General features: G+C 36.4%; 1 protein-coding gene across 1 annotated transcript; it reads left to right on the forward strand.

Moving 5' to 3' along the window:
• Positions 1–2,399: 2,399 nt before the first annotated feature.
• On the forward strand, positions 2,400–11,432 carry LOC133323219 (probable ATP-dependent RNA helicase pitchoune). The gene is made up of 7 exons (XM_061532175.1): positions 2,400–2,534; positions 2,596–2,805; positions 6,929–7,651; positions 7,718–8,019; positions 8,077–8,229; positions 8,559–8,729; positions 11,092–11,432. The coding sequence occupies exons 1-7, from the start codon at positions 2,405–2,407 to the stop codon at positions 11,425–11,427; spliced, it is 2,025 nt and encodes a 674-aa protein (XP_061388159.1). The 5' UTR covers positions 2,400–2,404; the 3' UTR covers positions 11,428–11,432.
• The last annotated feature ends 262 nt before the right edge of the window (positions 11,433–11,694 follow it).

Genomic DNA, 11,694 nt, shown 5'->3' on the forward strand with positions numbered 1-11,694 from the left:
TCGAATTTAGAAATAAACATGTGTTCGACCTGGGAGGTACTTAGGGATCTTCAAAAACAATTGTATTTATTTCATTTTTTTCGGAAAATCACTTTCATATTTATAATAAAGGTCTAGATGAACCACAATTACTAAAACTACTAGAAAATAAAGGAAAATTTGTTATCGTAGTAAAAAGTAGTAGATTCTTGCAGTACGGGAACAGACCAATTATAAATAAAAAAATCAAAAGTTGAGAACTCAGCTATACCGGATTTCCTCGATAAATCCCATCGAATTCTAATCGTTACCTTAGCTAAATTCCCGTGTTTCATGTTTATTGAAAAATTTATTTGCTATAAGGATAGTTAATATATTAAATATATAAGGATATCAATATACTTTTGGTCTGTTCCTGAACCTGCAAGAATATACAACTTTTTACTACGACAATAATTGGTTTGTTCCCTTACTGCAAGAATCTTCTAGATCTTACTATTTTCTTCGATATCATAAAGGAAAGTTAGTTAAGTTGAGTACGGGAACAGACCAAATTTTTCCTTTATTATATCGGAGAAAATGTAAACATTTGTAGATTCTTGCAGTAGGGGAACAGACCATTTGTGATTTCCTCAAAGATCAAAAGTCGGCTTCGACTTCTAGTCTTTTCAATACAAAAAGTCGATTAATCGATTAGTCAAAAGTCTAGAGTTGGGCAATCTAGTTCACGTAGCGGATCGATCATTCTCGTTTCTTTTTTAAAAAGGAACTAGTTCCTTAATGTAGTTCCTTTGAACTATGTAATTACTTCATAATTAAGAGTCGAACCACGAATGAGAGAGGGAACAACGCTCGTCTGTACATGGCATTAGACTTTTCAATACAAAAAGTCGATTAATCGAAAGTCGATTTACTTATCCCTAATCATAATTTGCCTAACCATTCGAAACAACACGGTTTCCATTTAGTCTCTATCCCACCTCATTCGTAAACTTTCGGTTATACCATTTTGAGTTCATCTTTATCGGCCATTTTGTCTTCTCCTCCCATTCGTTAGCAGGTGGACCGTTTTTCATTTTTTTTCAGTCGTCGTTTTTATTTTAGCTCCGTTCCAAAACCTAAAAGAATCTACTAATTTTACAAGTTTTGCAACTTTTTACTCGAAAACCGTTCCTGAACCCATAAAACTGTTAAAGCATTGAATCAAATTTAAGAGAGCACAAAACAAAATGGCTTTCTCTTTGTAAACTTTTTGTTATGTTGATTTTGAAGGTATTTGAAATGAAATGAAAAAGTGGACCGATATTTATAATTTTAAATAGAGATATTTGGTACCCAATATGAAAGCGAATTCGGTTGAAAATCGCGCTTAAGAACCTCAAAATATCGAAAATTTGGGGTGCGCTTATATGGGGGCTACCAGAAAAAGTGGGCCGATATTTATAATTTTTAGTAGAGATATTTGGTACGCAATATGAACCCAATGTACAAAATTGCAGCGAATTCGGTTGAAAAGCGCGCTCAAGAACCCCAAAATACCGAAATTGGGGGGTACCCTTATATGGGGGATATCCGAAAAAATTGACCTATATTTACATTTTTTTGTGGAGAGATTTGGTACCTGCTAAGAACTCAAAATACTAAATTACAGCCAATTCGGTGAAAAATACGATAAAAACCCAAAAAATACTGAAAATTAGGAGGTACCGTTATATGGGGGCTACAAGAAAAAGTGGACCTATATTTATAATTTTTTGTGGATACATTTACTACAAATTCGCTTGAAAAACGCGCTCAAGAACCCCAAAATACCGAAAATTGGGGGGTACCCTTATATGGGAGCTATGCCTAAACGTGGACCGATATATCCCATCTTCGAACTTGACCTGCCTGCAGACAAAAGACAACCCTATGCAAAATTTCAGCACCCTATCTCAATTCCTTCAGAAGATAGCGTGATTACAACAGACGGACGGACATGGCTAGATCGTCTTAGAATTTTACCCTGATCAAGAATATATATACTTTATAGGGTCGGAAATGAATATTTCGATGAGTTACAAACGGAATGACAAAATTAATATACCCTCCATACTATGGTGGAGGGTATAAAAAGTACTGGAACAGACCATTTGTTGGCGAAGGTTTGCGTACGACGTCGCGAATTTTTGAAGTCTTGGAATCTCTCTCTCTCAGTTTTTCCATATATACGACGATTAACAAGCGAAGTTTAGAACTGGAACTAGTTCCGTTCGTTCCTTTCTCGGAATAGTTCCAATGAACTAGTTCGTTCCGGAACTACCCAACTCTACAAAAGTCGATCTACTTATCCCTTCTATTGAATTGAATAAACACGTGCATTACCCAGAACGCTAACATTCTTCTATTGAACGCGAATAAAATACACTGAATTAAAAAAGAAAAGATGTCAATACGTGAAAAATTATTAATGAAAAAGATAAAGAAACGTGAGAAAATGAAGAAGGAATTGGCCCAAAAGAAAGGTGCTGCCAGTAAGCCCACAAAACCAGTGCCAAAACATGAGGAGGAGGAAGGTAAGTGAGCATGAAGCGGCAAGTGTTTTTTTTCTTTTGAAGGCAACGTTTTCTTTTCTAGAAGATGAAGTCAATGGAGATTTCCAGGAGGTTCCAAAAAAGAAATTACCCAAAAAGGAAGAAAAGCCAAATAAAAAGAAACTGAAACAACAAATGCAAGTGGTAAATTCAGATTCTGATAGTGACGATGATGATGAGGAGGATGAAGAAAATGATGCCGACAGTGGTGAAGAAGAGGAGGAAGATGATGAAGCTGAAAGTGGTGAGGAGGGTAAGTTTTAATGAGGACTACGGAGAAGCGTTGGAATCGATTGGGACGTGATTAGAGGAAAAATGCATTATTCTGTCGAAAAAAAGTGTTGTTGCATGGGAAATAAGGTGTTGTTGTGCATGATCATGTGCCAGTTCGGAACAGCAGTCAAGTATAGGGACCTGCAGCTGATAGCTTTGAAAATTTTAAGGAGCCTGATTATAGTAATATAATTGCGGAAATCTATACTCTCTTAAATATGGGAATCAGTACTTACGGGAATTCTTGTATTTTCACATGCTCTAGAGCAATATCGGTATCAATTTGAAGCGATTGAAATCCGAATAACAAAAATGTCCCCTTGTTCATAATATCTTCTTGATGCAGCTGGAGAAATTGTGCCACCTTCATTGGTTTTAGCTATGAGAAGAGTTGTTGGTTCGGATGGACAATTTATGGCATGAGGCCTTGCTGCCAGGAGTGAACCTGTTATATATTCCGAGAACATTGACCCTTCATACATTACTATATCCGGACCTTAAGGCAAATCGGAATGAGTTTTTCTAGAAATAAACCTGTTCGAAATTGTAGATGTTCGCTTCTGACGATGTGTTGACGTCCGCAGGAATGACCTCTTGGATGCCTTCAAGTTAGCACCTGAAGTCAGAATGATGTGTCACGGAAGTGTATCAGTCATGTCAGCAGGAAATGCCATGCCTTAGCCATAAATCTATAGGCAATAGACTTGTAGGCTTGGACGGACAATTGAATAGATGGTGTGTGTCGTGAGGGTTTTGCTGTATCCGGACCTTAGTTGTGCAAAAATTGGAAGGGTTTGCCTACACAGAAGTCTCTCACTGTCCGAAATAGTAGGAGGATGTAGTTGTAGGATTTTATTGCATCTGTAGCCATTTATGGCTTCGGAGACCGCCAGTTGATACGCGGATTTCATCGCGTTTTCTATCGACAATCTATTGACGTCTGACATGGATGATGCCAACAGGAACTGCCTAGTCAACAACACATTATGTTGTTTGACTGACAGCATCCTAGTCTCCTCATGGAGGTGATCGACTCTCGTCATCTGCACACAGTCGTTTGCAATTCCGAGCTTGACTGACAGCATCCTGGTCTCCTCATGGAGGTGATCGACTCTCGTCATCTGCACACAGTCGTTTGCAATTCGGAGTGCATTATTTTGAGTTGTTTGCAATGACCTCCATTGTGTGTCACTACAGAAAGAAGTCCAGACTGGGGCTGCATAATTCAGGATGGAACGATATATGGCCTTTATCCTTTGCACCAGGAGGTGCCAGACAAGGCTTTCAGAACTTCATTCCTAGCTTTCACCATCTGGAAGGATGAAGGAGGTTATCGAAGACCACCCCAAGGATTTTCGGGTTATGGACGGTGGGGATGCGCCTACCGGAACGACTTGAGTTCGACTCGGCCGGAAAAACAGGGATTCTAAAATCTGAAACTGGAAGATTGAGCGGTAAAACCAAGAAATTCGACGGTTGAAACGGCCTTATCAGGTTTGAGAATTTAGTATAGAGGACCCATGAACCTACATTACGTCCATCGGTACACTTATATACGAGGCATATGTCTTTGATCGTAAAATTCTGGGTTGATCTTCAACAATTGGTTTTCATGACAATAGGCTCAGTCAGCTTAAGACCCCCGGAGTTGCAGCAAAACATATCAGATTTTATTTGATAATTGATACCTGGGAAAAATGCACTTTTACGAAGATATTTATATGATGATTCAAAGGCGAATTCGAAATAGATTCGAAGACAAGTTATAGTCTTCAGTGTATCTATAAAAACATGTGATAAACATTTTACTGATTTTATATAGTGAATTTTTCTAGACTAGACATCTGCATGAATGTACTCGTACAATGAATCCACATCCACATTCATGGATGTTAAGTCGTATTCAGAGTACACAACAACATTTAATGAGTGCAAATGAATTCAACCACCGAAGTTGTGTGTCGTTGTGCTTTGTCCGACAAACGATCAAACTTGAAAGCACAACATTCAGTATGATGGACTACAAGAACAAGTTATACAACATCAATGAGTCCAATGAGTGAACATCATGCAATGTATTTTGTATTCTGTGTATTCATTCAACAGCTTAACATTGATGGTGGGCATTTATTGTACAGGTACATGCAAATGTTTACCTTGTACACTCTTTAAAACTTTATTAGTGAGCAATAGTGAGAAATAATGTCTTTTATTTTTTTCTATTGAATACAAGTAAATAAAAACTCCAGAAAAATAAGTAAAAGTTAAATGAAATGATGTAAGAAAAATCGGCGGAATCTTCCTCAAGGGATATACAAAAATAGGCCTATGCAGAAAATTAGAGTACAAAGTTATATGAGGAGTACAAATAAGTATTTGCGGAAATACATATGCACTTTTTTGGGACTTAAAGACTTTTCATTTGTTCTTTATGTTTTTGTGGACGTAGGTCATTTTCTTACAAATTGTCTCTCATTACATTTCTTAATTTCTGTAATAAATTTGTACTTTTGTTGATTTTTTACATGATAATATTATTAAGTAGAGTAGAGATTGTTTATTAAAAAATATGAATAAAAATAATTAAAACGTCCTTAAGTTCGACAGGGCCGACCTTTTTATACTCACCGCCGCGAGGTGAACAGTCAAATTTTTAAATTGATCGGTATTTTTATATGGGTTTTATGCCCTGGTAAATAACTACCAAGAGAAATATCAAAAATAGAGACTATTGGAAATTTGGACTAGGACCTTGTACATACCGAAATCCTCAAATTGTCTGTACAGTCAACAACACATTATTTTTTGTTGCTTGACACACTGAGAACAAAATAACAAATTAGAACCTACTGGTTGAAAAACGTATCCAAAATGGAGGTGATAATTTCGACTAAATATAAAATTACAGTCGTTTGCGTACCCAAACCTACCAAAATTTCATCTGGACAAAACCATTTGCAATTCGGAGTGCATTACCTAAAATTTTAAGACAATTGTGAAAATCATGCAAATTCCTAAATATGAAATGTGGCTTAAAGCCTTTACGTGATGTTAAGTCAGTGATGATAATTGGACCTAGCGCCTTTCCATTACAAAACAACAATAACAAAAGAGATAAATATATTTTAATTTTTTAGATCGATGTATTTTGGCTTTTTATACATAACTGTATCAAAATCTCAATTTCTAGATAAATGTACTTGTGTCATTTTCAAATTAATCAAGCGAAAATGTTTTAAATATTTTGTTAGACTGGCAGTATGAACAAACACTTTGCAAAGAAGGTTTATGAAGTTCGCACACACATTAAAAACACACAACAGGATTTTCATTGCATTGGTTATATATGGACGGTCGGGAGGATATACTTAATGTGGACTGATAAAGGCCATTTTGGAACGTAACGGTTTAGTTTTGTATCTCGACACCCCCGAAGGTAGTAATATTACAACAGAAGTCTTAACATATTATAGGTTATGAACTGACAAGTTGTAAACTGGAATATTGAGCGGTAAAACCAAGAAATTAAAACGAATTTAAAAAAAGTGCGTTTAAAAACATCTAAATATTGAAAAAAGAAAAGTTCTGCTATATAGATACATTTGATATTCATAAATTTGTCCTTATTAAGAATATATATACTTTATACAATTGGTTTTCATGACAATAAACATAACATACCCTTCATACTTTTGTGGATGGTGTAAAAACCAAAATATCTCGTCAATTAACGGGTAATTCAGATTTTATTTGACACACTATTGTGAAACATGTTCGTGAAATTTGTTCAAACTTTGTGTGTTACAACATACATTCATACCGAAGTAAACATACACAATAAATACCGGCGAATTTGAAACGTGGATTGTATGAATCAAACGAATACACAACAAATTCGAAACTCTCATACCTGAAGCAATTCATATTTGTTGTACCCTCACTCATTGGACTTCATTTCAAACAAATTTATAGAATAGAAGCCATTACTTTGTGTGAGTGACTCATGGGTGGTGTTTTTGTGCATTCATGCAGATGTCTATTCTAGACCTATATTTCTACAAAAATATATAATAATAATTATTTTTTCTTTTACTTTTCAGAAGAAGAGGAAAGTGATGAAGACGATGAGGAGGAAGAAGAAGTGCCTGCCAAAAAAGCTAAAACTGATAGCACAAATAAAACGGATAAAAAGTCAAAGAAATCTAAGGCCGCCGAAGAGGAACAAGGTTTCGAGGAACTTGATCCAACTGCTGCCGCGGAGGCCTTAGCTAAACGTGATAACTCGGATCGCTCCTTTGCCTCTCTAAAAGGCATTGTATCCGAACCCACCCTGAAAGCCATTGAACAAATGGGCTTTAGTGAAATGACAGAAATTCAAGCCAAATCTTTACCCCCACTATTGGAAGGGCGTGATTTAGTGGGAGCTGCTCGTACAGGGTCAGGAAAAACATTGGCATTTTTAATACCAGCTGTAGAGTTGATATATAAATTAAGATTTATGCCCCGCAATGGTACCGGTGTCATTATTATTTCTCCCACCCGTGAATTGTCTATGCAAACATTTGGTGTCCTTAAGGAGCTGATGACATATCATCATCATACCTATGGCTTAGTTATGGGTGGTTCAAATCGTCAAGTGGAAAATGAAAAACTTAGTAGGGGTGTTAATATTCTAGTGGCCACACCCGGACGTTTGTTGGATCATCTTCAAAACTCTCCCGACTTTTTGTATAAAAACCTACAATGTTTGGTTATTGATGAGGTGGATCGTATTTTGGAAATTGGTTTTGAGGAGGAATTAAAACAAATTGTAAATTTACTGCCAAGTAAGTCATAATTAAAACACATATTCTTTGTATAAATTTTGATTAAATTTTTTCATTACTTTACAGAACGCCGTCAAACAATGTTGTTTTCGGCCACACAAACGGAAAAAATCGATGCCCTTTCGAAATTGGCATTGAAAAAGGAACCAATTTATGTTGGTGTTGACGATAACAAAGAAACTGCAACTGTAAGTGGTTTGGAACAGGGCTACATTGTATGTCCTTCGGAGAAACGTCTTTTGGTGTTGTTTACCTTCCTGAAAAAGAATCGCAAGAAGAAGGTTATGGTATTCTTCTCCTCCTGTATGTCCGTTAAATATCATCATGAATTATTTAATTACATAGATTTGCCCGTCACGTCTATTCATGTAAGTTAATTATTTTTTAGATTTATTAATAATATTTTATAACTTTCGTATCCCTAGGGTAAACAAAAACAAACAAAACGCACCACAACGTTCTTCCAATTTTGCAATGCCGCTGAGGGTATTTTACTATGTACAGATGTGGCTGCTCGTGGTCTGGACATTCCTCAAGTTGATTGGATTGTACAATTCGATCCTCCAGATGATCCAAAAGTAAGGGAATTTTTATTTAGAGATAAAATACGTTGAGATAGTTTTTAAACTGATCTCAAATTATTTTGAATTTTTTTATAATTATTTTTATCAGAACTTATCGTGGTCGTGATTATATTTTATGTTTTCTTCAGAAGTTCATGATCTCAAAACATGAGCAATTGAAGTTAGAAAGATAAAGAGGATATAGTATTTACTTAAATCGTATACCTCATCGTTTTTTGATGAAAATGTGAGCATCCGAGCCACAATTTGCACCTGATTAAACTGAACTTTAATTTAAAAATGTGATTTCCCTTCATAATTTTTGTTTGGTTTTTCCTCCTTAGGAATACATCCATCGTGTTGGCCGTACAGCCCGTGGAACTGGCAGTTCCGGTCATGCTCTTTTAATGTTACGTCCCGAAGAGTTGGGTTTCTTGCGTTATTTGAAAGCAGCCAAAGTTCCATTGAATGAATTTGAATTCTCGTGGAATAAAATTGCCGATATTCAATTACAGGTAAGACATTTTGAAATTTTTAAATTATACGCTTAACGTTGGAACATGGAACCCAGAAAAACTCCACGACAGAGGGGTCTACGATCCAAAACGAACCGAGTCTTACTCGGCCAACGTCTGTCACTTCAGCTAAAACAACAACAACATAACAATATCAAGGAAATGGGAAGGCCTGAAATTGTTATATTGGATGTTAGTGAAACATGATGGCCAAGATTGTGGAGAATTTAAGAATTCAATATATTACTCAGTGAATATAAAAAGGCGTGGGTCTCAGGGGGAAACCCTGATAGAGTGATGGCGATAAAAATAAATTCAAGTGATGGAAACACTGATAAGAACCACTTTAGGTTTCTAATTATGCTGTATATTAGTAGTTACTTATGTGGCTGCAGCACTCTGAGACCGTCAGGTTCATTGATCTATGCGGATGAGAAGAAGGCGGGATAGGGAGGTATGAAAGCTTACAAGAAAGTGTGAGAAGGTAAGTATGAGATAGTAACGATGGCTATAGAGATCGGACAGAAGATATATTATGTGTCAAGGTTGCACTTTTCCCAACCACTTTAGGTTTCTAATATGCTGTAGATTAGATCAGGTTTCGTTGTTGAGAAGAAACTAAGACTCGGTGGAAAATGAGCTCCCACTAGTCTGTGCCGTCGGTAAGACAGGACTGGACAGTGACGTAGGAGATGATGAATTGTCTCCCTCTCCTCCTCGTCAACGCAGAGTCTACATTAATCATTTGCATCATGGTCCCATTTACTGGTAAAGGTCCGGATATTGCAGTGATCAGTAATGATTCCTGTCATTGCTCTTATTTCAAAAGTGAGTGCTCTTTTTGGTAGACAGAGTCGGAAAAATAGATCTTGGTAAAGGTTCGGATATTGCAGTGATCAGTAATGATTCCTGTCGTTGCTCTTATTTCAAAAGTGAGTGTTCTTTTTGGTAGACAGAGTCGGAAAAATAGATCTTGACACATTTGCACCTAGGTTCGTTATGCCAAAGTTCATAGGCTCTTTCGTCGAAGAACGCCTCAAAGTTCATATAAAGATGACATATGGGTGGTTTGATTGAGCCATCAATTGCAAGATCTGTAGATTGAGATCCTCGACTAGCTAATTCGTCTGCTCTTTCATTACCCATGATGTCACGGTGTCCTGGTACCCAACATAGCCGATAGCTGTATGTCAGTTCTTCCAAAGCTGTTCTACACTTGAGGACGGCCTCAGATTTGATGTAACAGGATTTGATGGCTTTAAGAGCCGCTTGACTATCCACAAAGATAATCGCTGTTTCAACGATCTATGCATCCAGACTTTTTATCAATTCCGCTTCCTTCTAAATCGCGAAGATTTCAGCTTGGAGAACGCTACAGTTGCTATCCAGCTGAAGGCCTAGCTTTCACAGTAGACGCCAGCGCCTGTACCTTCTTCCATCTTGGATCCGTCTGTATAGAAAGCCATATCGATATTTTGAAGACATTATCCGCATTTTCCAAACGATGGGGCTGTACTTTGGTATGTCGTGTTTGGGAGGCTGACTTATACACAAACTATTCGATTTGGAAAGTCTTTATAGAAGAAGGATGGACTATTTTTGCAGTATGGGAGGAAATATCGATTAATATTGATATTTATTATATCACATCCATTGTTAGAGTAGTACAAAATATTAGGTTGGGGAAAAAGAAATCTATTTTTTCTGTAAATGGATCTACTGATAGATTTCTCGTAAAGTATTTCAGATTTATGCTCGTTGGAAGGGTGAAATTTCGCAGTAAAAAAATATTTTGGAGCATTCAGTTGTGAGTTACAGGGTGTTAAAAATGGAAGTTAACGAATATAAAATTCGTACATTTTACAGGTACTTTGACAAAGGCGAAAATTTTAGCCAAAAGCGACTAAAATTGTGAATGGTGTTTATGATTCCGAAACTGTAACAGCCAATTATGTGAAATTTTGGTTTCGTAGATTCCATTCAGGATTGTTTATGTTAAAGATGCTCCTCGCACAGGTATGCCGGTCGTCGAAAATGTCAATGAAATCTGAGAAATGATCGAAGTTGACCGGGTGTTAGCAGTCGTAACACCGCCCAGGAGCTAAAAATTCGCCATAACTGTTTTAAACCATTTACAAAAAAATAAAATGGATTTTCCCAGCCTAATTTATTTGCATAAAATATAATAGTCAAATTTGTACAGTACATTAATGTAAGGTGTACTGTACAAATGGTTGCCATCTTCGATTTTACCCTTGCCTACACGTATTCGTATAGCTCGCACACACGATTTTTTAAATAATACTTATTTTAATTATTTTCTTTCCTTTTTATTAATAATTTCTCTCATCTCCCTTTTCAGCTCGAAAAACTCATCTCCAAAAATTACTTCCTCAATCAATCGGCCAAGGAGGCATTCAAATCATATGTTCGTGCCTATGATTCACATCAATTGAAAACGATATTCGATGTCAATACTTTGGATTTACAAGCGGTTGCGAAAAGTTTCGGTTTCCTCGTACCGCCAGTTGTGGATCTAAAAGTGGGCGCGGCAAAACGTGTCCGGCCCGAAAAACGTGTTGGCGGTGGTGGTTTTGGTTATTATAAAAACCTAAACAACGACGAAAAGAAACAACGTGTCTTTAAACAAATTAGTCGTGATCAATTACAAAAGAAGGGTAAAAACTTTATGCGGTAATAATTTAAGATGTTATAGTTTTATATTAAATAAAAAAAGGAAGAAAAAAATAAAAACATCCCGCTCGCTGCAATTATACACACGTTGACTTGTGTAGTTATGTGGCGGCAGCGGCATGTCTGTTTGTCCATTGTCCTATTCTTAATTTCTTTGTAAAGTTTTATTAGTGAAATATGAAAAAAACAAAAATTGAGAGAAACTCTAATAAAGATTTTATATTATTGTACAAACAAATAGAAAACAATGAGTTGTTATTAAGTGACGCCT

This window comes from Musca vetustissima, unplaced genomic scaffold (assembly GCF_032173495.1).
Source record: "Musca vetustissima isolate MV318-11 ecotype Yass unplaced genomic scaffold, APGP_CSIRO_Mvet_v1 utg13860, whole genome shotgun sequence".
NCBI lineage: Eukaryota > Metazoa > Arthropoda > Insecta > Diptera > Muscidae > Musca > Musca vetustissima.